Here is a 26,033-nt window from a genome sequence, read left to right as displayed (position 1 = left end):
GTGTCGGGCTCAAAAGTTCCGACTTAACTGTATTTCATAAAAAGCTGTGAGGGATATGATACGCACAATGTATCTTAATTACTCTATATTTAATTTAAACATAATTAGATAATATTGGTATTAATGTCGGTTAAGTATTTAGATAAGTATTTACAAAGAATATAATATTATATGAGCATGTTTATTGCTGAAGTCAGGCATGCATGTAGAGTGACCACCTCAAATTATAGAAAATATTGTTGAATATGTTGTTGAATAAGCTCATAACTGCAATAAAAACACCATGATTTTTTTTCTTCTTTCTAATTTTAATCAATCTTAATACACAGATTAGGATAGCGATGGATACCAAAAATATTACAATGCTGAAATCTAATACACTGAAAAGTAGTGATTTCTTTGCAAGAAAAAAAAAACAAACATGTTTTCTTTGTAAGGCAGTAGTCTAAGAAGGGACTCCCAGATTTCCCTCAGCCCAGACACTTCCTACTGCTCCTCCAGAGGGACTCTATAGTGTTCCCAGGCCAAATGAGAGACATAATCCCTCCAGGAAAGAAAGTACTATGACTTAATGTTGAAAATTATGTTCTGTCATTTTGGTATTGGAATCCTGATTGAGTTTTCAGTCTATTCCTTATTAACAAAATAAAGTTTGAAATTTTTGTATTGTGACAATGATGTGCTTCTAGAATAAATAAACTCAAGAAATACAAAACAAACACTCAAGTTGCTTTTAATGACAACATTTATTTTCTTCAAAAGTCTGTAATACTGTAATAATTGTACAAAGACTGCATGTCATTTAGAAACAAAACATCCCCGAGTTTGATAAAAACAACCCAAATGATCTGAGAATGAGCAGCTTTAAAACACCAAAGATCCTTTAAGGAGGTCTCACTCCTGCCACAACAACTTTAAATGTACAAGTGTTATAAGATACAAAACCTGTCTATATCCGAGAGGAGTGAAGTATCTGCAGTGATGGAGTTTATGTGCAAATCAAGCAATCACGGTAAAGCTCATGATATAAAGCGATTGTCTTAAATTAAGGCAAACTATCTCATATATTTTGAATGAGAATGTCTAAAATTCATGTACAAAGTTCACTGATAGTCGAAAATGATTGTATCACATGTAGTACTTGCTGATTGGATTTTTTTTTTATAACATTTCTGGTTTGGAAGACCAGAGAGGACCAATACTACTAATATCACAGCTACTCTCACTACTAATAACATATCACTGTCAAAATAAAAGACAGCAAATTCCTTCTAAGGAGTCACGCTTGCATAGAGTTTAGTCTTGGTTCAGACCCAGTTTCACAGACACCTGTTTGCCCCATTTTCGATAAATTAAGAATCACTAAGCATGGCTACTTAGCTTTGGGTATCATATGTAAGTGCTATATTACATGTATTTTATAGTTTTTAATGACTACTTTATTTAGATTATTAGTGTCATAAATATTTTGGTTTTATAAAAAAGTGCATAGTGAAATGATGCATGATTGATTGCAAGAAAATAAAATATTGTGCATATGTTGATGGTATACAGAGGGGTGAGGGGTATTTCATCTCACCTGTACACGCATGTCTTTGGACGGAGGGAGAAGGGAGAGGGAAGGAGACAGGATAACAACTCTGTCACAGTAACACAGGGACGACATGAATACTCCACTCAGACATAATCAGGAGTCTAACACACCACCTCCCTACTGAGAGGCAGGAGACAGGATAACCACTCTGCCACAGTAATACTGGGAGGACATGCACACTCTACTCAGATATAATCGGGAGTCTAACCCGTAACCTCCTAACTTAGAAATATTCAATCTGATATATCGATGTTAGCAATTTTCGGCATTTAGGCACCTTTAGGCATTCATGGTTTTCAGGCTTAAATGGCATAAAATATATGACATTTTAATTTCGTACCAATTTATAGAAGATTATTAAGGCATGATATTGCTTTGTAGTAAACAAATTTGTAAACATTGTTAGCATAAATTAATCAAGAAATATTTTTTGCACAACAGCACATTTATACAGTGAGTCAACATTTGTGGATTCTCTAAAAAATAGTGCCTCTCCGACAGAGAAAAATTGGTACCTGCCCTTTATCTAGTACTCTGACTTTGCAACCTATTTGCTTCCATGGCATGTCTGGTCGACAGCTTAAAGGGGACATTTAGTGTACTGAACAAATACTTCACTCCTCTGGATCAATGGGTTTTTTAAGGCTGATATAAAGTTGTTTTGTGTTTCTTGGACTCATTTTCCATATATATCTGTGTAGTTATTCCTCATTAAAAAGTAGTGTTCACATGAAAATGTCTTTTAAAATGAGAACTGGAGTCTCAGGGCTGTGTCCAAAACCAGTGTCTCTCTAGTTACATTTATTGCACACAATAATCTAATATGCCAAAATAGTGTATTCCACAATGATTGACAATAGGCCAATATATACTATAACAGACTTTCTCCTTTTAGTACTCTCAGGTATTCTGCAGTCATGTTTGGGTACATAATGCTTGGACACACTTGTTAAATTTGTGTGTCACTCTTTTAGGGCATGAGTAAGGCTGACCAATAGGGGGAGTGGATGGGTGTCTGTATGTGAGCAAAGCATTGTATGTACAGAAAACCCTGAATCACCATAGAACCATCTCCCCAAATTGGTCACAAGAGCATTTGTCGTAACTGTTTAATATGCTGTTATATCACCCACCACTAAAACAATATTACACCATAGTTAAAATCACTGGATCATTATTGTTGGACTTTAACCCCAAACATGCTGTGTGTGGTCAGACACAGCCCTGATCTCCCTGGATATTATTGGATGGATTCTGTACAAAGTCCCGTCACAGCGGCTGGTTGGCAGTGGTCACACCCCACTACCTGTGCGTGTGGATGCCGTTGATGCTGGAGGAAGGTAGGGAGCGGCGCAGCTCCAGCTGGGCCAGCAGACAGAAGTGGTCAGAGGGGATGTGCGGGTGAGGGCAGCCCAGGATGCTATTGTCCACCAGCCACTGAGAGTCCAGGGGCCCCAGGAGACCAAGCACTGAGAGCAGGGGCCGCGAGATGAAGATGTAGTCAATCACACCCTGCAGAGGGCACACAAATGGGTTTTATATGGTTTTGATTGTTTTGTGTTTTTCAGATGAAGTTTAATGACTGTTTATGACTTGGGCACAGAAAAGAAACCAAGGGTCTGTCATTGTGCCCCAGAGCAACTGTGGTTCGGAAGTATAGTAGTGCAGATTCAATTCAATTCAATTTATTTGTAGTCATTGTCACAGAAGAACAACGAAATTGCGTTTGGAGTATCCCATAAAATTGTTGTGCAGATCTGTTGTGTGTTTTTAAAATAAAACCCCACCATGTAACTTTTTTGCCAAAAAATAGACTAAAATAAAAGCTAGAAAACATCCCTCATTCCATCTTCATGGAGTATGGTTTTAACTTTCTATTTCCATGGAATCATGCAGGTAACCTGCTACTTCCAGAAAACTCAGAACAACGATTATTGGAACCTGAGTGGTTAAATCCAGTTGACAGAAAAGAACAGACATGTTCCGTGTCCACAAATGCATAAAAAGCTTAGCTTCTGCATGTTTTTCACAAACAAAATATTCTAATAGTATTTTTGCTAATATAAGTAGCAGTAGTATATCACTGTTTAATATATTCTGCAATTATGGATGTCCACATATCACCATATATAACCTCCACATGTCAGTTAGAATAAAGTACCTTGAAGTCGTATGTGTAGTTGGTGTAGGGCATGAGGCTCTCATAGGCGCTTTTGAGCTGGAAGCTGTGGGTGATACTGCCATCACCGCCCGTCCCATTGCAGCTGAAGTTGGACAGACACTCGTTGTACCGCAGCTCCTTAAAGTCTTTGTGGTTCTCCGCTACTCCTCCGTTACTCAGGTACTCCACCACACCTGCCCCAGGAACAAGGGAGAAGGAAGATTTTTATTTAACGTACTATAATATATAATGTTCTCTCTGGTGACCTGTCAGGGTTGTGTGGTATGCCAAGATCACAATTTCAATTTAAGTTAGTATCTTTATTTTTTATTATACCTTGAAGAGATAAAAAAGTAACCTGCTTCTTCTGAGAGCTCACACTTCATTGCAATTGGTTAAATCAACCTGTTACTTACTGTGTTTTGGTCTGAGCAGAGAGGTCCATTCAAGAGAAAACCCATGAATCACCAAATTGCCAATTTTTATCAAAATAGCATATGGTCACAAGAAATTAAATCATGATTTGATTTACATCACCACAAACCAGGAAATAATCCACCAAGACACAAAGAAATTATTCTAAACTTCAATCAAACCCAGGACCCTCTTGCTCTTGTTGGAAGGTTAAATACTCACAGTCACCGTTCTGTCCAAATATACGGTACTGTCTGTCATTCTGTAGAGCTAAAGAAGGATCCTATATTGAACTCGAGCCCAAGACCTTCTTTCTGTGATATGCTAACCATAGTGGGAACCACACAAGTCTCTTTTAGGGATGTCAAAAATAATCTGTTAATCAATAATCATAATTAATAACATACACTATAACCATAAGACTATATAAACTAATTAAAAAACCTCTAATCTGGAGCATTTTAGCAGCAAAAAACTAGCCACTTCTGGTGTTAATAACCGTGAGTAATCATATAATTGTAATACTTAAATCTGATCTCATGACATCCTTAGTCTCCTTGTAATCTGCAGTAAATGAGTCTAGCAGTGCGTCAGGACTTTGGTTAGGAGTACCTAAGTGTGTGCCTAGCTGGAGGCCACTTGATATGTGCTGTACCTGAGTCTGGCAGTGAGTTGAGGTCAGCGCAGAGCACGATGGGGATGGCAGAGGGGTCAGGCGTCGCAGCGGGGTCAGAGGTCACAGAGGCGCTCTCACGGATGCTCTTGAGCTCGGACAGAAACATCATGGTCTGGATGAGTTTAACATCAGAGAACTCAGGGTCCCAGTGCATGTGAGCGTTAGCCACCAGGATCAGCTGCCGCTCGGTGGACGGCTTCAGACCTGGAAACAATACGGCAATGTTGCATTACTATACAATATGGCACTTGAGTTTCATGAGGATTGAGAGATAAAATATAATATGTTATGATTTTTACAATTCATTATTACTCATATAATACTAAGGCATGATTAAAGGCCCTGTATCTGATTTTTTCTCATTTATTTGTTAGGAACAGCTTTGTACCACTGAAAACCATTTAAAATTAATTAGTTCTGTTTTTCATTTTTAAGACAGTAAAAATCAGGTACAGTTAAACTGAAACTAACACCCTGAAGAAAAGATGGTATCTCTATATCAGTGTTTCTTAACCTGGGTTTGATCGAACCCTAGGGGTTCGGTAAGTCAGTCTCAGGGGTTCGGCGGAGGTCAAGACACGCATCCGACTCATATGATTCGCGGACTGCGAGAGTCTCCAGACGCTGGCCGTGTCCCAGTTTGACAATGCACCCTTTGATGTGCCTATCGAAGTACCTCCATCCATCCATCCATTTTCTTCCGCTTATCCGGGGCCGGGTCGCGGGGGCAGCAGTCTAAGCAGGGACTCCCAGACTTCCCTCACCCCGGACACGTCCTCCAGCTCCTCCGGTGGGACCCCAAGGCGTTCCCAGGCCAGCCGAGAGACATAGTCCCTCCAGCGTGTCCTGGGTCTTCCCCGGGGCCTCCTCCCGGTGGGACATGCCCAGAACACCTCCCTAGGGAGGCGTCCAGGAGGCATCCTGAGCAGATGCCCGAGCCACCTCAGCTGGTTCCTCTCAACGTGTAGGAGCAGCGGCTCTACTCCGAGCTCCTCCCGTGTGACCGAGCTCCTCACCCTATCCCTAAGGGTGCGCCCGGCCACTCTGCGGAGGAAACCCATTTCGGCCGCTTGTATCCGCGATCTTGTCCTTTCGGTCATTACCCAAAGCTCATGACCATAGGTGAGGGTAGGAACGTAGATTGACCGGTAAATAGAGAGCTTCGCCTTCCGGCTCAGCTCCTTCTTTACCACAACGGACCGATACAGCGACCGCATCACTGCAGACGCTGCACCGATCCGCCTGTCAATCTCACGCTCCATCCTTCCCTCACTCGTGAACAAGACCCCGAGATACTTGAACTCCTCCACTTGGGGCAGAGACTCACCACCCACCCGGAGAGAGCAAACCACCTTTTTCCGGTCGAGAACCATGGCCTCGGATTTGGAGGAGCTGATTCTCATCCCAGCCGCTTCACACTCGGCTGCAAACCGCCCCAGTGCCTGCTGCAGGTCCTGGCTCGAAGAAGCCATCAGGACAACATCATCTGCAAACAGCAGAGATGAAATCCTGTGGTTCCCAAACCAGGCCCCCTCCGGCCCCTGGCTGCGCCTAGAAATTCTGTCCATAAATATAATGAACAGAACCGGTGACAAAGGGCAGCCCTGGCGGAGTCCAACATGCACTGGGAACAGGTCTGACTTACTGCCGGCAATGCGGACACAGCTCCTGCTCCGGTCATACAGGGACCGGACAGCCCTTAGCAAAGAGCCCCGGACCCCATACTCCCAGAGCACCCCCCAAAGGACACCACGAGGGACACGGTCGAATGCCTTCTCCAGATCCACAAAACACATGTGGACTGGTTGGGCATACTCCCATGAACCCTCGAGGACCCGATGGAGAGTATAGAGCTGGTCCAGTGTTCCACGACCAGGGCGAAAACCACACTGCTCCTCCTGAATCCGAGGTTCGACTATCGGTCGGATTCTCCTCTCCAGCACCCTGGAATAGACCTTACCGGGAAGGCTGAGGAGTGTGATTCCCCTGTAATTGGAACACACCCTCCGGTCCCCCTTCTTATACAGAGGGACCACCACCCCGGTCTGCCATTCCACAGGTACTGTCCCCGACCGCCACGCGATGTTGCAGAGACGTGTCAGCCAAGACAGTCCCACAACATCCAGAGACTTGAGGTACTCAGGACGGATCTCATCCACCCCCGGAGCCTTGCCACCGAGGAGCTTGCCAACCACCCCAGTGACTTCAGCCAGGGTGATGGACGAGTCCGCCCCTGGGTCCCCAGTTTCTGCTTCCTCCTCGGAAGACGTGACAGTGGGATTGAGGAGATCCTCAAAGTATTCCTTCCACCGCCCGACAACATCCCCAGTCGAGGTCAGCAGCTCTCCACCCGCACTGTAAACAGTGTTGGTGAAGCACTGCTTTCCCCTCCTGAGGCGTCGGACGGTTTGCCAGAATCTCTTTGAGGCCGTCCGATAGTCCTCCTCCATGGCCTCCCCGAACTCCTCCCAACCCCGAGTTTTTGCCTCTGTGACTGCCCGAGCCGCGGCACGCTTGGCCCGCCGGTACTCATCAGCTGCCTCAGGAGTCCCACGAGCCAACAAGGCTCGATAGGACTCCTTCTTCAGCTTGACGGCATCCCTTACTTCCGGTGTCCACCACCGGGTTCGGGGATTGCCGCCGCGACAAGCACCACAGACCTTACGACCACAGCTACGAGCAGCCGCATCAACAATAGAGGTGGAGAACATGGCCCACTCGGAGTCCATGTCTCCAACCTCCCCCGGGATCAGGGAGAAGCTCTCCCGGAGGTGGGAGTTGAAGACCCCCCTGACAGAGGGCTCCGCCAGACGTTCCCAGCAGACCCTCACAATACGCTTGGGCCTGCCAGGTCTGTCCGGCTTCCTCCTCCGCCAGCGGATCCAACTCACCACCAGGTGGTGATCAGTTGACAGCTCAGCCCCTCTCTTCACCCGAGTGTCCAAGACACGCGGTCGGAGGTCAGATGACACGACAACAAAGTCAATCATCGACCTCTGACCTAGAGTGTCCTGGTGCCATGTGCACCGATGGACACCCTTGTGCTCGAACATGGTGTTTGTTATGGACAAGCTGTGACTAGCACAGAAGTCCAATAACAAAACACCGCTCGGGTTCAGATCGGGGAGGCCGTTCCTCCCAATCACGCCCCTCCAAGTGTCACTGTCGTTACCCACATGGGCGTTGAAGTCCCCCAGGAGAACAACGGAGTCCCCGGTTGGTGCACTGTCTAGTACCCCTCCCAGGGACTCCAAGAAGGCCGGGTACTCTGCACTGCTGTTTGGCCCGTAGGCCGACACAACAGTGAGAGACCTGTCCCCGACCCGAAGGCGCAGGGACGCGACCCTCTCGTTCACCGGAGTGAACCCCAACACGCAGCGGCTGAGCTGTGGGGCAATGAGCAAGCCCACACCAGCTCGCCGCCGCTCCCCGCGGGCAACGCCAGAGAAATGGAGAGTCCAACCCCTCTCAAGAAGTTGGGTTCCAGAGCCCAAGCTGTGCGTGGAGGTGAGGCCGACTATATCTAGCCGGTAACGCTCAACCTCCCGCACAAGCTCAGGCTCCTTCCCCCTATCGAAGTACCTGCCCGACTTAAATGAGCATACATAAGGTTAAAAATTAAAATAATTTCAGTGTGGTAGAATTAAAAAAGGTCATGTCTTTGTAAAAAGGTATGTATGTGATTTGTTGTGAGTTCATGCATTGTATTGGTTTTATTCTTTGAACACAGTGATGTTAATGCACGGTTCATTTTGTGCACCAGTAAAACATATATATGTCTTGAATTTGAAAAAAATAATATTTTATTTTTCAATAAACAAGGGTTTGGTGTATATGCATATGAAACTGGTGGGGTTAAGTACCTCCAACAAGGTGAAGAAGCACTGCTCTATATATTATTATCCTTCAATGAAATTATTTATTATTTCAATTTCAAGATACGTACATCTAACATACCAATCTTGTATCTTATCCCTTCAGTATTTTTCTGAGTTAATACTGACTGAAATTTTCTATACATTTAGACAGTTTCAGTCTTATGTACTTTTTTTTTTTTTTTTTTTACATATATTGCATGTCATACAGTTCCTTTAACAAAATAATAAACATATAAAGGGTCAGTAACCAACATACTGGTCCCTCTTCTTGATTAGAGATTTCAAACATTGTGTGATAGAAAGAGATAGAGCACCTGAGGAGAAGACCTCCTTCTTGACCTCCAGCAGCACGGCGACCCCGATGTTGTCTTTGGTCATGACCCTGTTCAGCATGATCTCTGACCCTTCCGAGTTTGCCATGGCAACCTGGTTAAACTCCACTGTGTGTTTCTGCACCAGTGTGAACCTGACAGACAGAGAATGTTATTTATGTGTTAGAATTTAATGAATTACAGTACAAAGCTGTGGAGACAATGGGGCTTTTCACAGTTGCTAAAAATAGATTGTGACATCACATTTCAAAGCATTATGGCAAAAGCTAAAGCAAAGCCAGAATGTCCTTCCCCATCAAAATTCCTAATTTCCAGTTCTAACATTCTGTAATATTAGCTTGTTTTTTCATACACAATTTCTGGTTCTACAGAGAGTTTCAATGTAGAGTGCGTGCCAGTTGCTGGATTGTTCGTCTGAGATTGTGACATCAGTTGTAAAGTGGGCTATTCAAACTGACCACCAAGCAGCATTATATAAGACAATGTATTTTCTACATGATTCATCCTGATTTAGAAACCCATTGTACTAACACATGACTCACTTGTCAGTCTTGAAGAAGACCGCACAGCCGTCCACGTGCTTGCGCTCCTGCTCTGACACCAGTTTGGCTCGAGACTTGGGGCAGAAGTATCCGTCGTAGCCACGCTCCTTTAGAGTCTCCAGAAAGAACGTGTAGTACTGTTCTGTCTCCACCTCCTGGAGAGACAGAGAGAGAGACTGCTGTAATATTTGAAACATAAAAAATCCATTAACACTTTCCTATAGAACGATGGTAACGTAGCACAGTATACTTTCCTTTTGACATCATAGGAGAGTCACATGTTTCATTAGTAGCAGAGTGTTCTTTCGGTGTAGTATGGTACAGTAAAATACAGTTTGTCTGAGCTGCAGGCTGATGTAGTCATGTGTTTGGAGAGTATGGTACAGCGCGAAATGGTTTAAACTGCATATATACACGCATAGTACAGTATCAGTGTGAGTCGGACCTGCAGGCTGTGGAGAGTGTGGTATTATAAAATATATTTGTACAGTACGTATACAGTTAGAAGTACAGTGGTATAGTACAGTACAGTGTAGTGATTCTGACCAGTATGCTGATGATGTCCATGTCTCTGATTAGTATTTTAGTGTCATATTTAATATTACAGCGCATATTCATACTTAGTACTGTGGTATGGTAGAGTATATTATGGTAGTCTGACCTGCAGGCTGATGATGTCTGCGTCGCAATGAGTGATTTCCTCCATGATACCCTTCTTCCTGTACTCCCAGCTCAGGGCCCAAGACGGACAGTAGCCGTAGAGCTGCCGCGTGGCGTACTTATCACACAGCACGTTATAGCACATGACTGAGAACACCGCTGCGGGACAACAGGCAGATATTAGGACCAGAAAAGGAAACAAACAAGAGAAAGAGATAGGAGACAACCACTGGAGACAAGTACTGGGCCCCTTGTAGCTACACATCCCCCTACATCAAATACATTTTTATAAGAAAAGACTTGATATAAAAATTATCATAAAACTGTATTTTCTTAGACAACGTAATGGGGTTTTCAACACAAAATAGTAACCATATTACCATGTGGTCTTAAACTACCGGTACTTATGATACAGATCAAGACAAAACCATTCTAAAACTATTCAGAAAAAGTCAAATTTTGTCCTGTTGATTTAATTCTTTTCGGTATTGATACTGATGAGTACTTGATGAGTTTTGATACCGGTTTTTAGAATCTATTATAATCTAGATATGGAATTTTTTAGACAACCTTATATCTCACAACATTCAAGTTCTCTCCCCTGGACTCCAACTTGAGATCTATTTTATTATGGAAAAAATCCTGGAATCCTTTTTTATAAAAATCCTTTTTATATCTATTGATACTTTGCAGTGACATCACATTGGTGGTGTTCTATGGCAAAATGTTCAGCAGTTATCACGATGCAAACATTAGCAAATATTGCCAAAAAAAAACAACAACATTTTTTCAGGAGTCTTACAATTGGTTAGTGCTAGGTAATGGTTAAAGCCAGAAGTTTACATACACTATATTTGTATGACTTGGGTCAAATATTTTGGATATCTCCCATAAGCTTTTCACAATAGTTGGCTCAGTTACACCAGTTCTGTCAGGAGGAATGGTTCCTGCCAAGTTTGTAGGTTGCCTTGCTCACACATGCCTTTTCAGGTCTGCCCATACATTTTCTATTGAAAATGTATGGGCATTTATCCTTAAGCCACTTTGTAACTAGTTTGGCAGTATGCTTTGGGTCATCATCCATTTGGAAGATCCAAGCTTTAACTTCCTGGGTGATGCTGCCACCCCTGTATGGCCGCACAGTTGGGATGGTGTTCTCAGGGTTGCAAGCTTATAGTTTTGTTAGATCACAGAAAATGTCTGCAAAATTTAAGGTTTTTATCCCTGTGTGCATTTGCAAACTGTAATCTGGCATTTTTTTTTCTTTTGGAGTAATGGCTTCTTCCTGGCAGAGTGGCCTTTCAGCCCATGTTGCCACAGTACTCATTTCATTGTGGATAATGACACACTCTTACCAGCTTCAGCCAGCATCTTCACAAGGTGTTTTTTTTTTATTCTTGAGTTGATATGCACATTTCGAAAGCAAAGTACGTTCATCTTTAAATTGCACCCAAGGATGAACCAGGTTTCATATCTTGGCTGATTTCTTTTGACTTTCCCATGATGTTACAAAAAAATGCAGTGTGATTCAGGTGTGGCTTCAAATACATCCACAGGTGTGTCTCTGATTAACTCAAATGTTGTCAATAAACAGAAGCTTCCAACAACATGATACGATCATCTGGGTTTTCCCAAATTGTTTAAATGCATAGTAATCTTAGTGTATATAAACGTCTAACTTTGAAGAAAGTAATGAAAAATTGTCCAAAAAAATCCTTTTTCTCGTATTCTGGCATTTAGCAAATAGGTCAGTTAGGTTTACCAAAATTATTTCTAAAACAGGAAAGGTTCTGTCTGATTTCATGTCAGACAGTGTGAACAAAAGTATGTCCTTTTATATAGTATATGTAAACTTCTGGTTTCAACTGTATCTCTGCAGTGCATGTGTATCTTTGCATTTAGGCATATCAAAATGAATTTCCTCATTAGGCTCATTTCTCCATGAATATGAGTCAGATTGCAATAAAAAATCAGCACATCATCTTAATAAATAGAGAACATGTCTCTACAGTCATCAACAGTGGTGTGCCATCAGGGCCAGCAAGGCCTTCTCTGCTGGCCCTAACAGATGATTTTATTAGGGTGAAGTCGTGTAAATTGGGACACTTTTTGGTAAATCCCTGGGTACAATAGTTTTAGATAATGTTTGGCACTGAATGTTTGAATTTTGTTATTCTAGGTATTAAGGACTTTTGGGAGTATTTTGGGATACAATTGAAGAAATAAAATGTTGTACAGGTAAAATGAGCCACTTGAGTCAATGAGTCAAAGAGAAAAATTAAAGTTAAGACTAAAATGTATATTTTTATAGTTGTATCTTTAACAAACAAGTAAAACATTAAATTATCACATTAAAATGCATTATTAACATACAGCTCCCCTTGAATTTAGTGGCACAGATCCCTCAGCTCAGCCCAAGGCCATGGTCTGTCACTGATCTTCACTGTTCCCTCTGTCCAGGATCTCTCTGTGGGAGCAGATTTACCTGTGTTTGCCTTCCTGCTTGTCTGCTCTGCTCCTGTGCCCTGCTCTACTGTGTTTTATACAGGCAAGAGCAAGCGAGTGAGTCGATGCAATGGAAAAGAAGCAAACTCTCATCTGATTTTAAATGATTATTAGTCTCCTAGGTCAATTAATTTGTTAAAGAGCATTATTGCTGAGGTGATGATCCTATATTGTCAACAGCTTAGCAGGCCTACTTTCAAAAACTTCAGACTAAACTGTAGTAATTTTTAATGGACACCGGGCGGGTTGCAGGCGGGTTAAAATAATAGATGCTGTGATGCGTGACCGGTACCGCACAAAGCACCCACAGGACGAATTTGAAGGTGCAAACGTGTGCAGGGGGCAAGAGAGACGAAGTGCGGCAAATAAGACTTTATCCACTAACAGTTTTGAGAATAAGTAGGTGTTTGATCTGTATGCGGAAGGACAGGACTGTTGTTAGCAGCAGGCAGTCTTCCCTGCGCTGCATCGAGGGGGAGCAGCCAGACAACCATTCACTAGGAAACTTCATGCGACCCAACAAAAATCTCCCCAAGGATGAGAACCAATGAACTATGCTAATGCACCTCAAATGGTAAAGACTTGATTAAAGTCAAATCATTAACTCATGTGTAACCTGTGTTGTACCTGTGGAGTTGATTTGGTCGCGGTCTCTCAGAGTGATCCAGGGCCTTTGTGGGAGCTGCTCCGGGTGAACTGTCCGAAACAAAGGAGTACTGTGAGATCCGCTGAAGCGTGAGCCGAACAAAAGGCTATGGCCGCTTTTACAGTAAAAGGACATTAAATATTCACGAGCCCCACACATCACCTGAGCTCACCTGCCAGGTTGTCCAGCATGTAGTTGAGCAGCTTCCTGGTACCATCCGGCTCCTGGTAAAGGTTTAAAATGTCCTGGGACAGAGGGTTACCTGGTAGATAACAGCACTGTAGTTAAAAAAGGTTAAAAAAAACAAAACAAAATGAACACATATGGAATGTAGTAAACAAAAGATTAACTCAAAATAACTCAAAGCATGTTTTAGATTCACATAAATTAAAAATATACATAAACAGCAAGACTGTAATAAAACTAAAACAGCTACTCTACACTACTTACTTACTTTATAACTAAATACCAGACTGAATATGGTGTTTGCTTCTAATCTACAGTCCCCCCTTTGTGGACCGGAGACTCGGGGATAACAGTATAGTAAAATATAAAATGTGATATAAATAAATATGATGAAGTAAAAAGAACACATAAAAAAACAGTAAAGGTACTGAAGGTGAAAACTGGGATTTTTAGAGCAATGGTGTCTTGAATGTAGGAGAATAAAGATTACTCAAATATGCATGAATCACTCTAAATAGTAGTTAAGAGCTCCTTTAAAGTGCATTAACTTAAAATGTATTGTTTTCAACCAAATCTCCAAAAAGAAGATCCACATTTTCAGTGCCGCCAACATGACAAAATGACATTCAATATGACTGAAATGACAGGACATAATCAGGGCATATAAACGAGAAATAAAGCAAATAGTGTACCAGAAATCATGAGCTTTAGATTTCAATTCTCCTTTTAGAGAGATACACTAAATGTTTAGTTTCAGGTGGTGTCATTTCTTAATCTTACCTTTGAGCCCGAGAGTCTGAAGCTGGAATAGTCTCCCGAGTTCATAAGGCAGGACTCGTAAAAGATTGTTGTTTAAAAGCAATTCCCTGCACAAACACAAAAGCACAAAATTCTCTATAACACAGCCTAACCTAATGTGGACATATACGGTTGAAACCAGAAGTTTACATACACAATATAAAAAGACATAAGCTTTTTTTCTCACTGTCTGACAGGAAATCAGATTAAACTTTTCTGGTTTAGGTCAATTGGGATTACCAAAATTATTTCTATTTGATGAAGGTCAAAAGGATGAGAGAAGGATTTTTCATTTTTAATGAATTTCTTCAAGTCAGAAGTTTACATACAGTAACGAATTAAGCATTTATACAATTGGGGAAAACTCAGATGATGATGTCATGTCTTTGGAAGCTTCTGATAGGTTTATTGACAACATTTTTAATTAATTAGAGACACACCTGTGGATGTATTTGAAGGTATATCTGAAACACAGTGTTTCTTTGTGCAACATCAAGACCATGGGAATGTCCAACCCTCATACTGGCCAGGAAGGAGACGGGTTCTATGCCCCAGAGATTGAACATGCTTTGGTTCGAAAATGTGCATACCAACTCAAGAACAAAAGCAACAAACCTTTGAAGATGCTGCTGAAGCTGGTAAGAATGTGTCATTATCCACAGTGAAGTGAGTACTGTGCCGGCATGGGCTGAAATGCCACTGCCAGGAAGAAGTCATTACACCAAAGGAAACATAAAAGAGCTAGATTACAGTTTGCAAATGTACACAGGGAGAAATACCTTCATTTTTGCAGGCATGTCCTGTGGTCTGGTGAAACTATTATTGAACTGTTTGGCCATAATGAGCATTGTTACATTTGGAGGAAAAAAGGGGAAGCTGCAAACCTAGGAACACCATCCCAACTGTGACAGCATCATTTTGAGGGGTTGTTTTGCTGCAGGAGGGACTGGTGCACTTCACAAAATAGATGGCATCATGAGGAAAGAACATTATGTGTAAATACTGAAGTAACATCTCAAGACATCAGCCAGGAAGTTAAGGCTTGGGCACAAATGGGTCTTCTAAATGGACAATGATCTGAAGCATACTGCCAAACTGGTTAAAAAGTGGCTTAAGGGTACAAAATGGCCATCACAAAGCCCTGACCTCAATCCTACTGAAAATTTATGGGCACAAGGCGAACAAGCCAGCCTACAAACTCAGTTACACCCATTCTGTCAGGAGGAATGGGTCAAAATTGATGCCAACTATTGTGAGAAGCTTGTGGAAGGATATCTAAAATGTTTGACTTCAGTCATAGTTTAAAGGCAATGGTACCAAATACTAATTAAATTTATGTAAGCATCTGACTTTGAAGAAAGTAATGAAAAATAATTTAAAAAAATCCTTCTCTCATTATTCTGTCATTAAGCAAATAGAAATGATTTGATGATCCATTTCAAGCTAACACAGTACTGTCCAATAAAGCTCATGGCCAGAAAATCTTTAAAATACAATGTAAGCACTGATATTTAGTAGATCACTGGGGTACCTGAGAGACACCATGTTGCCCATCTCGGAGGGCAGGCTGCGCAGCTTGTTGGAGGACAGGTTCAGGTAGACCAGGTGGGGCAGGCGGGCAATGTCAGGGGGCAGGCGGCTCAGATTGTTGTCCTGGATGTGAAGCGCAGTGAGATGGGTGAAGGTCCAGAGGGAGCTGCTCAGACTGCGCACACGACCTGCCCAAAGATATAGGCAAAAACTTTACTAAAAATCACACATAGCTTTGTCTAGGTTTTTTTTTCACCAGAGGAAAGAGTATAATTTTACTTCCTGGTTGGACAGAGGCAGCAGGTATGACAGTAACACATAGAGGTAATTCCTTAACCATAATGTAAACAAGGGCTAAAACTAAATGGTACAATAGATATGATTAGACAAATGAAAATAAATTACAACACTAAGTTTGTTGAATGAAGGTTTAAAATGCTTTCCAGAAAAATGCCTTCCTTGTGTGTAAATTGTCTCTGCATTTTTTTTTTCAACATTTTTCCACAAACTGCCACTTAACTGATGCAAAACTATGATAAATACTTACATAAATAAATACTACTGGCAATTTACGTAAGCTTTCTACTCTCAGAATGCACTTGTTTAAATTTAAAAAGAAACCACAAAAACTTAAAATTACTAGCACTTTTGCACACATTTTTAGTTGTATTTTAGATAGGGATTTTACAAACCTAAATAACAAAACCATTGAATGTGAATGAAGTAAAAGATGAAGTTTAAATCTGTAAACTGGACAAATCGTTGTAAAACTGAAGACGTTTTGCTGCTCATCCAAGCTGCTTCTTCAGTTGTGGTCAGAATGCTGGTGGACACTGCCTTATATCTATCTGAAGGGAGAGGCTAACTACACTGAAATTGTAAACATCTATTGTCTCCAGTTTAGCTGAAACTAATTTACTACAGCCCTTACTGACCCTGCTATTGTTCTCATTGTTCTGGCTCGTAGGATGGAGTTATAGATGGGGGAGAGATTATGTCTCAGGCCCCCAGTCATGTTTAAGGAAGGGTTGTCTTTCCTAACAAAAATAGCTTCTTTAACTTCCCTCTCAAACCATTTCTTTTCTCTGGCTAAGATCCGAAACTCACTATCTTCAAAGGCGTGGTTAGTGGCTTTGAGATGGAGATGTACGGCGGACTGGGGTCCAGAGGAATCTCACGCCGGTGTTGGTACATCCTCTTATGAAGTAGCTGTTTAATTTCTCCAATGTAAGGTTCACTGCACTCTTCACTACACTGAATGGAGGAGACCACATTACTCTGTTTATGGCTCGGGGTTTTGTACTTAGGATGTTTGTGGGTTTGGAATAGACAGGAATCTCATTCTGTCTGAAAATTGTTTGAAGTTTTTCAGACACACCCTCTATATAAGGGATGGTAACACCTTTCCTTCTAGGTACAGATTCCCTGTTGTCCTGTGTTTTAGCTCTCTTAGATCTATTAAAGGCCCATTTTGGATATCCACAAGCCAAGAGGACTTTCTCCACGTGTTGTTCTTCCTTCACTTTTCCCTCTGTGTTTGTGGGAACCACTTGAGCTCTGTGTTGTAGAGTACAGATCACTCCGAGTTTGTGCTGCAGTGGATGGTGTGAATCAAACAGCAGGTATTGGTCAGTGTGTGTGGGCTTCCTGAAGACTTCTGCCTGGAGACACTGGTCCTCTCCTATTGTTACTGCACAATCTAAGAGGCCAGTTTGTTCTCCTTGGTCACTTCCCCTGTGAACTTGATGTTTGGATCCACAGCATTAATATGTGCAGTAAAGGATTGCAGATCTTGAATTTGATTTTAGTCCAGTTGTCATCCACATATCAATACCTGTGTGGGGGTGGAGTGCCTGGAAATAAGGCCAATACATCCTGTTCAAATTGTTCGATACATAAGTTAGCCATAATAGGAGAGACCAGTGGGTTCATGGCACAGCTGTGGATTTGCCTGTAGAATTTCCCTCTAAACTGGAAATATGTGGTATTTAGACAAATTTCCAGCAGTTTGCAGATCTGGTCTGGTGTCAGTTTTGTTCTCTCTTTTAGCTTAGTATCCTGCAGTAGCCTCCTCTTTGCTGCCTCCACCGCTACTGCTGTGAGGATACAAGTGAAAAGAGAGGTAACATCAAAGAAACCATGAAGTAAATTGAAGTAAAACCAAATTACTTTATCATGATAATATAATTGTTATAAATCCGAGACATTTCAGTAGGCCTGGACTGTATATCGTGAAAATATCTATATTGCAACTTTGACTGACGCAATAAATGATATGGCACAAAGTTCTCCATTTTGTAGAAATGTTAAATTTTTGAAAGGAAAAGGCAGATTGTATTCATGATTTTTCTTATTGGAACCTACATTAGACTTGGGTTTTCTTGATTTAGTTTAGTTTTTACTTGTACACAGTTTGACTTGTAAATGAAGACATATGTGCACATTTTGACTTAATTTAACTGAACTTATTCTGCTAAAATATCACACTAATATCGTATCGCAATACAAACCATAGTTATCATATATTTTATGTTTTTCTCATACTGTGCAGCACTACCTTCCACTGAAAGCTAGACAAAAAATGAAAGAGATTATTTAATTAAACCCTGAGCTAATTATATATTAGTGAAAAGTATGTGGTACAGACCAGAGATCTCCAGCTCTGCCCACTGGGACTTCTTGCCACTGGCCACCTCGTCAGCCGCCATGATGGAGTAGCACCTGCGCGGGTCGGGAGGCTCATATTTTTCCTTTGGCATTACTGGTATTCTAATGGGGAACAAAAGCATAATCATAATAATAATTGACTAGTATTTTGAAACATTAAAAAATTAAATTCAACAGGTCTAAAAATAGTAATACAAAAAGTTTTAACTCCACTACATTCTAAGAGATTAGGAGTCTAACCCACAACCTCCTTAGTGAGAGGAGACAGGCTGACCACTCAGAGGGACATGCACACTATCTAACCCACAACTCACCTACTACTAACTTACTAAGAACCTACTACTACTTTTAAAAAGACTTCTATCAACTTATCTATTCTACTACTACTACTATAATAAGAAGAACCAAAGAACAGTGAAAGATAAACTTTGGGAATTTCCACAGACTGCACATGTGCGCGCCCCGACAGCTGACCGTGTCCAAACATAGCGCGTGTCCGACTTGGAGTGACATTCAACGCAGCGCGCTAGTATCCAAAGATCCAGCGCCATACAGGACTATTTTTAACTTTTACTGCGCCCGTGGAACCGGGGAAGGAACCATGGACAAGAGGGGGTAAACAACGGGTCGGTTTAGGTCGAAGCATTGAGCTGTAGTCACTGTCGCGGCGGCTTCGGGACGCGCTGTGCCAGGGTCAAAACGGAGCAGATATTCGGTGGAACGAGACCGGTGGAAAATGCAGAAGGAGGCCGCGGAGGATTAGCTTTGGTCCAGGCGGAGGTTTACCTTCATTCGGCGGCGGTAAAGCGCGGATCACCGGGAGAACAGTGGAGACATGCAGCTCCAGTCCTGTGCGCTCTGACAGACCCCAAACAGGAAGAACAACAAACGCACTTCCGCTCGTGCTGGTGGAACGACTGCGTGCGCGTAACCGACACCAAAACTTTTTCATCTTTAGAAATAACCATCATTTTATTTTGTAATATAAGAAGTAACTTGGAGTAATGTTTAGGATTCGACAATATTATTTCGATGGACCAAAAAATACTTAAGAGACAATGCTTTGGAGGAGCTGAAGGAACTGTCTGGGAGGAAGTGTCTGGGAAGGGGGAGGTCGAGGAATCTCTGTTGGTAACATGTCATTTTTCTAGCAGAATGAGTATGCCACCTGCTCGGCGACAAATTTTACTGAACTGAAAGTAGGCCTAACTTTTTACTTTGAAATAATATTACTCAAGCGCTTGTAGTACAAGTAGTGGTCCAAGAAATGGCTCAAGTAAGAATAAAAAAGTACTTGGGGAAATTACTACTCAAGTAAGAATAAAGAATAACTCGGACCGTAACTCCGAATTTATAATTTGAACTTAATGTAATTTTGATGAAACCTTACATAATGCACAAAATGTGGTATTACAAAAGGTAAACCATAAAAATTATGAAAAAAAATATAATTGGGCATATATCAGGCCACAGTTACTTCAGTAAAAAATATCACTCTAGTTGGAGTAAAAGTACTCTAAAAAGTACAATTTCTGAAAAAAGGTATTCTAGTAAATGTAACTGAATAAATGTAACAGAGTATGACCCACCTTTACATGTTATTGCTTTGCCAAGAATGTTCCACAGTATGAAATTATACATGTCTAGGGCCTATCTCCATGGAGATAATCAGGTGATGCCATCAGGGCAAGTTATAGGTCAGATCTGTGCAGAGGCAACACCGCGCACAGTAAGCAAGTTTTTAATTGTTTTACTAATAAAAACACCTGTACTGGATAAATGCAAAATTGACCATATTGTCCAGCAGTTTAGGCAAACAATAACATCTCCATGCAGGCAGGTGGAAGACTCTTCACCAGAAAAGTTACACAATGCACATTTAACTTGTAAGGGATATTTTTTCCAGCCATTTCTAGAGTAGTAGTGACTTAATTTTGACTATGTTTTACCCTACCCAAACACAGCACGCACAAGCTTTTTAGTTTGTATTTATTTTATTTATTCAAAGATAGTTACATTATTGTGAGCAACAGAAAAGCTGCCAGTACAATTCAGTGTCCTGTAGATCACAGTTTCATTGATTTGTTTTTACAGTAAATGTCTTTTTTTCTATTTTGTTTACAGTTGGCTGGTGCTCAACTGAGACTCGTTAGTATTCTTCCTGTAAAATAAAGAAATACAATTTAAACAACTTCTAACATAGTCAACAATAATATATTTCTATTGTCATCTACTACTACTACTCCTACTTCTACTCCTACTACTACGCCTACTACTACTACTACTACTACTACTACTACTACAATCCACCTTACTTTTGAACTTCCAGGAGCATATCTTGGACCCACTTGTCACTGGGATTGGCACAGATCACACGTTTGTTTCTCATGGTCATCCTGTGAAGAACCAAAAAAAATAAAAAATTAGTAGTAGCAGTAGCAGTGACAGTACTAGCAGTAGTAATAGTAGTAGTACCTGATCTCAATGCGGCGGCAGGACCCAGATGGAAGACGCTGTTCGATCTTTCGGACAAAGTTGAGACTGATGGGTCGATCTATGGTCTGGACACACATACACCCCAGCCTCGGCAACGCTGGAAAAGTACCAGAAAAATGTACATCAGGGTTAGTACTGTGATGAGGACATCACAGTACTAACCCTGAGGAGCTATTGACGTCTGTAGGCAGGTAGTAATTCTGTATGAAAATGCATATTTTTGAACTGCATTATTCAGGCTTTTTAAACTCATGGAGCACAGAAGGTAAAATCACCTCCATTCCTGCTACTACTACGAGCACTACTTCTACTACTACTATCACTGTTACCACTGCTGTTACTACTACTACATTTACTACTATCACTGCTACTACTGCTATTACTAACACTACATTTACTGCTATCACTGCTACTACTGCTATTACTACTACTACTACTACTACTACTACTACTGCTCCTGTATCTGCAACTACTTTTACTACTAATACTTCTGCTATTATTATTATGCTATTACTACTAATATCTTTAGCATTTCACAATTTAGGGAATATTTAAAATTTCATTTGAAATCTATTTGTAGTTATAGATTTTCATAGGCATTTTTAACATTTTAGGATGAATGCTATAAATATTATAAAAATGCACAAAAAATAAATATGATATCAATATATTGTAATTGAATAAATGTCTTTAAAGAAAAGACTAAAATGTAAATAAACTAAATAATAAAAATGAAAAACAATAGCAAGATCAGCTAATGAAAAGTACATAACTAACAGAGATGTTTTTTCCTAAAGCTTGTTACCATGGAGAGAGGCGATCCAGATGAGCAGAGCAGCTGCAAACAGCAGAGTCTTGGTGGACATCGTGGTGGTAGGGTCAGTCTGAGCTGGAGTCTGTGTAGACCAGTGTACTGTGCGCGTCTTTATAAAGGAAACACCAGGAGGTAAAAATAGCTTCGTATGTGTTTTTTTGTTTTTTGTAAGAGCTCAGTCTGGCCACTCAGCAAAAACAACCTCAGAATATCTCAATGAGGTACTTTTGCGCCTCTTTCTAATGCAATATTGATGGGTAAAGTCATAAATATGTAGATGTTTTGTACACGCTGACATTTTCATTCATAAAAATACAGACTTACGTAGCACTAGTATTGTTTTTCTTGTTATTTAAAGTTAAAGGCACTGCAGACTACCTGAATTATTACAGTCTTAAAAATGTGAAAAACAAAACTAGTTCATTTTAAACTGTTTGTAGTGGTCTAGAGTTACTTACCTTATGCACTCTGATCATCCTAACTACTCACCATGATGATGGGTGGAAAGTGATAAAGTAAAGCTAACAACAACTAGCATGTTAACAGTGCACTTTGTGATTATCAGACAACAAAACGCTTCATAATTAGATGCAGACAGTACGTAGCAGACTTTTTGACCCTAAAACGACAGTAGCTCAGTTGGTAGAGTGTTTGTCCACTGACCCACAGGTTGGTGGTGCGATTCCAACCCTCACATATGAATGCTGTCGTTATGCCTGTGGGCAAGACACTTAACCCACCTCGGCCCCAGTGTCTGCGTACACTGGTGTGTGAATGGGTGAGTGGTTCTTTAATGTAAAGCGCTTTGAGTAAGTTGAAGGTGGAAAAGCACTATATGAAAATGTGACCATTTACCATTTACCAAGATGTCAAATAGATGTCAAATGGATTGGCTATATGACTTTGACTATCTGCCAATACCCGATATTAACCGATACCAGTGTAGGGACGGAAGACGTCTGTCCTGTCCATTAGAGTATATGGGCCCCCAAATATATTTTTTAAAAATTGCATTAAACCTTTTGAAGTTGTTTTGATTACTCTTTTTTATACCTCAAAATCACATGCACTAGTCCAGTTGTTTTGCACTGTCCATTCAGCTCTGGCAGCAAAATACAATTTCTCTTTTCCTTAAACCCATCCAACTTCATGTTCACTATTAATTCCAGAGTAATGCCACTGTTACCACAACTTCTACCGCTGCTCCCACTGCTGAGAGGCAAGCACTCTCCCCTCACAGTATAAAGGTCTCAGGTTCAACTCTCAGGCCAGGGGGAGCTTCTTTGTGGAGTTTGCATATACAGTGGCTTGCAAAAGTATTCATCCCCCTGGAACTTTTTCACATATTGTCATGTCACAACCACAAATTTAAATACATTTTCTTAGCATTTTATGTGAATGAGCAATACAAAATGGCACAATGGCGCAAGTGTGAAGTGGAAGAAAATATTTTACAAGATTAAAAAAATTATTTAAAAATAAAAAACTTTTGTGCAGCCTGCAAAAGTATTCAGCCCCCTTTTTCTTGAATGCAACCAGTTGCTTTTAGAAGTTGCCTGATGATTTTGGAAAGATTGAATGTTGACCTAATGACTGAAAAGAGTTCACCTGTGTGTAATCCTGTCTCAGTATGAATGCAGCTGTGCTGTGAAGACCACAGAAGTTTGTTAAGAGAGTGTTGGGGAGCAAACCACAAAATGAAGTCAAAGGAGCACAACAAACAGGTCAGAGAAAAGATTTAAAAAGTTTAAAGCAGGGCTTGGATCTAAAAAGTTTTCCCAAGCGTTGAACATCTCAAGGAGCACTTCAATCCATCATCCAGAAATGGAAAGAGTATGGCACAACTACAAACCTACCCAGACATGGCCGTTCACCAAAACTTACAGAACGAACAAGAAGAGCACTCATCAGAGATGCAGCCAGGAGGCCCATGGTGACTCTGGAAGAGCTGCAGAGATCCACAGCTCAGGTGGGGGAATCTGTTCAGAGGACAACTATTAGTCGTGCACTACACAAATCTGGTCTTTATGGAAAAATGGCAAGAAGGAAGCCATTGTTGAAAATGATCCATAAGAAATCTCGTTTACAGTTCACTAGAAGTCATTTGTAGGACAGAGCAAACATGTGGCAGAAGGTGCTCTGGTCTGATGAGACCAAAATCAAACTTTTTGGCCAAAACACTTTGTGTGGAGGAAAACTAACGCTGTACATCACTCTGAGCACACCCTTCCCACAGTCAAACATGGTGGTGGCAGCATCATGCTGTGGGGTGCTTTTCTTCAGCTGGAGCAGGGAAGCTGGTCAGAGTTGATGGGAAGATGGATGGAGCTAAATACAGGGCAATTTTGGAAGAAAACTTGTTGGAGTCTGCAAAAGACTTGAGACTAGAGCAGAGGTTCACCTTCCACCAGGACACCAATCCTAAACATAAAGCCAAAGCAACAATGGAATGTTTTAAAGCAAAACATATTCACGTGTTGGAATGGCCCAGTCAAAGTCTGGACCTAAATCCAATGGAGAATCTGTGGCAAGATCTGAAAACTGCAGTTTACAAATTACCTCCATCAAATCTGACAGAGCTTGAACTGTTTTGCCAGGAAGAATGGGCAAAAATTTCAGTGTGTAGGTCTGCAAAGCTGGTGGAGACATACCCCAAAAGACTTGCAGCTGTAATTGCAGCAAAAGGTGGTTCCACAAAGTATTGACTTAGGGGGGCTGAATACTTTTGCATGCTGCACTTTTCAGTTTTTGTTTTTTTTTGTTTGTTTGGTTTTTTTTTATCTGGAAATTATGTATGATTTTCTTATGTTTGTGGTTGTGACTTGACAAAATTTGAAAAAGTTCCAGGGGGATGAATACTTTTGCAAGGCACTGTAGGTATGATTAAACTAATAAAAACAGAGGGTTTAAAATAAGGTCTGTGCTAATAGAAAAATGCTTTCCTTGTTCGTAAGTTGTTGCTGCATTTTGGATGGAATTTTCTGCGATAATGTAGGCAATTTCCACTACGTTTGGTTCCACTATGTTGTACTATTACACCAAAAGTACTTATTATACATATAGTACGTATTATTTTTTCCTGCTTCAGAGAACAGGTTTCACTTCCTACAAAGTTATATCTCTTTACTGAACATGTCAGATACCTCTTAAATATAGAGACGACTTTATAAATCGTCAACTACGCGGTATTGCCGTATTAATTTATGTATTATTTATTTATTTAATGGATCGCTACATAACTTTTGTTGGGGAGGGTCTGCTTTCAGTTTGTCTCTATAGATATATTATTGCTTTGACTAAAATGTTCCACAGTTTGGCTTTATCTCTCATTCACTAATAACATCTGTTACATTATAACCAAAAAGTGACTTGAAAAACATGCATTCTTACTTACTATGAGTGTGCTCATTTCTGCACTCCATTTTTTCCGCCTCCATAGTAGCGTTGCCACAATACTAAATACAAAAATCAATTTTGATACTAAGGAATAGGAAGGAAGCAATAAGAAACATAGGCGTAACTGTTCCTTACACAGCGGGTGTGTCTGAAAAACTTGAGAGGATTTTCAGATAGTATAAGATTCGGCCTTTTGGTGTTTCACAAGCTGGTTCACCCAAAGGACAAAACCCAGAGCAAAGTAATGTGGTCTACTCCATTCTGTGTAGTGACGATAGCAGTGAGTGGTACATTGGAGAAACTAAAAAGCAGGAACAAAGTGTCATAACGACTGGGGAGACCACAGATTCGGACTCGGGGTAAAACGTTTGAACAAAGTTTATTTACAGACATGGAAATGTAAATGAAGGTTGACGGAGCAGATAGTTGAAAGCGGTGCCATATGCTGTAGTCTTCAAGCAGGTCGTGGGTCGCAAGGTCAGAGGCTGAGGTCTTCGTACTGGTTGAGGTGAGCTGGGCCGGAGGCTGAGGTGTTTGAACCGGTCATGGAAAGCTGGGTTGGAAGCGGGGGTGCAGAGTGGTTCCAAGGTGCGGGATCTGGTGAAGAATTAGAAATAACCAGCTGAGTATTGAGATCATAAATGCAACAACTAGACTGAACCAAGCAGAACAGTACCAAGGGCACTGGCGCTAGCGACAATCTGGTGCTGAGTGTTGGATCCTCAGTCCCTTTGTGCT

At 41.1% G+C, this 26,033-nt stretch overlaps 2 protein-coding genes across 2 annotated transcripts; both read right to left on the bottom strand.

Moving 5' to 3' along the window:
- Nucleotides 1–728: 728 nt before the first annotated feature.
- cnot6l (CCR4-NOT transcription complex, subunit 6-like) lies at nt 729–19,489 on the bottom strand. Its single transcript, XM_033972741.2, has 12 exons — nt 19,376–19,489; nt 18,570–18,691; nt 15,924–16,110; nt 14,375–14,460; nt 13,581–13,670; nt 13,390–13,458; nt 10,259–10,416; nt 9,598–9,752; nt 9,038–9,189; nt 4,825–5,049; nt 3,756–3,949; nt 729–3,106 (listed from the first exon to the last, which is right to left on the bottom strand). The coding sequence occupies exons 2-12, from the start codon at nt 18,679–18,681 to the stop codon at nt 2,897–2,899; spliced, it is 1,638 nt and encodes a 545-aa protein (XP_033828632.1). The 5' UTR covers nt 18,682–18,691; nt 19,376–19,489; the 3' UTR covers nt 729–2,896.
- Nucleotides 19,490–20,594: 1,105 nt separating this feature from the next.
- Nucleotides 20,595–21,978, bottom strand: LOC117376802 (C-X-C motif chemokine 13). The gene is made up of 4 exons (XM_033973346.2): nt 21,891–21,978; nt 21,065–21,182; nt 20,905–20,985; nt 20,595–20,750 (listed from the first exon to the last, which is right to left on the bottom strand). Exons 1-4 carry the CDS (start codon nt 21,949–21,951, stop codon nt 20,708–20,710), a joined length of 303 nt encoding a protein of 100 aa, XP_033829237.1. The 5' UTR covers nt 21,952–21,978; the 3' UTR covers nt 20,595–20,707.
- Nucleotides 21,979–26,033: the final 4,055 nt, after the last annotated feature.

The sequence above is a fragment of the Periophthalmus magnuspinnatus genome, chromosome 9, assembly GCF_009829125.3.
Source record: "Periophthalmus magnuspinnatus isolate fPerMag1 chromosome 9, fPerMag1.2.pri, whole genome shotgun sequence".
Classification (NCBI taxonomy): domain Eukaryota; kingdom Metazoa; phylum Chordata; class Actinopteri; order Gobiiformes; family Gobiidae; genus Periophthalmus; species Periophthalmus magnuspinnatus.
The sequence above is the reverse complement of the archived record's forward strand: the minus strand, read 5'-3'. Positions and strand labels throughout refer to the sequence as shown.

What these genes read in the sequence shown, in the direction of transcription:
- cnot6l (XM_033972741.2), bottom strand. Translation starts at nt 18,681, where the DNA reads ATGCCAAAGGAAAAATATGAGCCTCCCGACCCGCGCAGGTGCTACTCC. An exon ending in GGCAACATGGTGTCTCTCAG is followed by an intron (nt 14,461 to 15,923) that starts GTACCCCAGTGA and finishes GTGTTTGTGCAG; the next exon opens with GGAATTGCTTTTAAACAACA. An exon ending in CATGCTGGACAACCTGGCAG is followed by an intron (nt 13,459 to 13,580) that starts GTGAGCTCAGGT and finishes TGTTTCGGACAG; the next exon opens with TTCACCCGGAGCAGCTCCCA.
- LOC117376802 (XM_033973346.2), bottom strand. Translation starts at nt 21,951, where the DNA reads ATGTCCACCAAGACTCTGCTGTTTGCAGCTGCTCTGCTCATCTGGATC. An exon ending in CTGGATCGCCTCTCTCCATG is followed by an intron (nt 21,183 to 21,890) that starts GTAACAAGCTTT and finishes GTACTTTTCCAG; the next exon opens with CGTTGCCGAGGCTGGGGTGT. An exon ending in ATGCTCCTGGAAGTTCAAAA is followed by an intron (nt 20,751 to 20,904) that starts GTAAGGTGGATT and finishes TTTATTTTACAG; the next exon opens with GAAGAATACTAACGAGTCTC.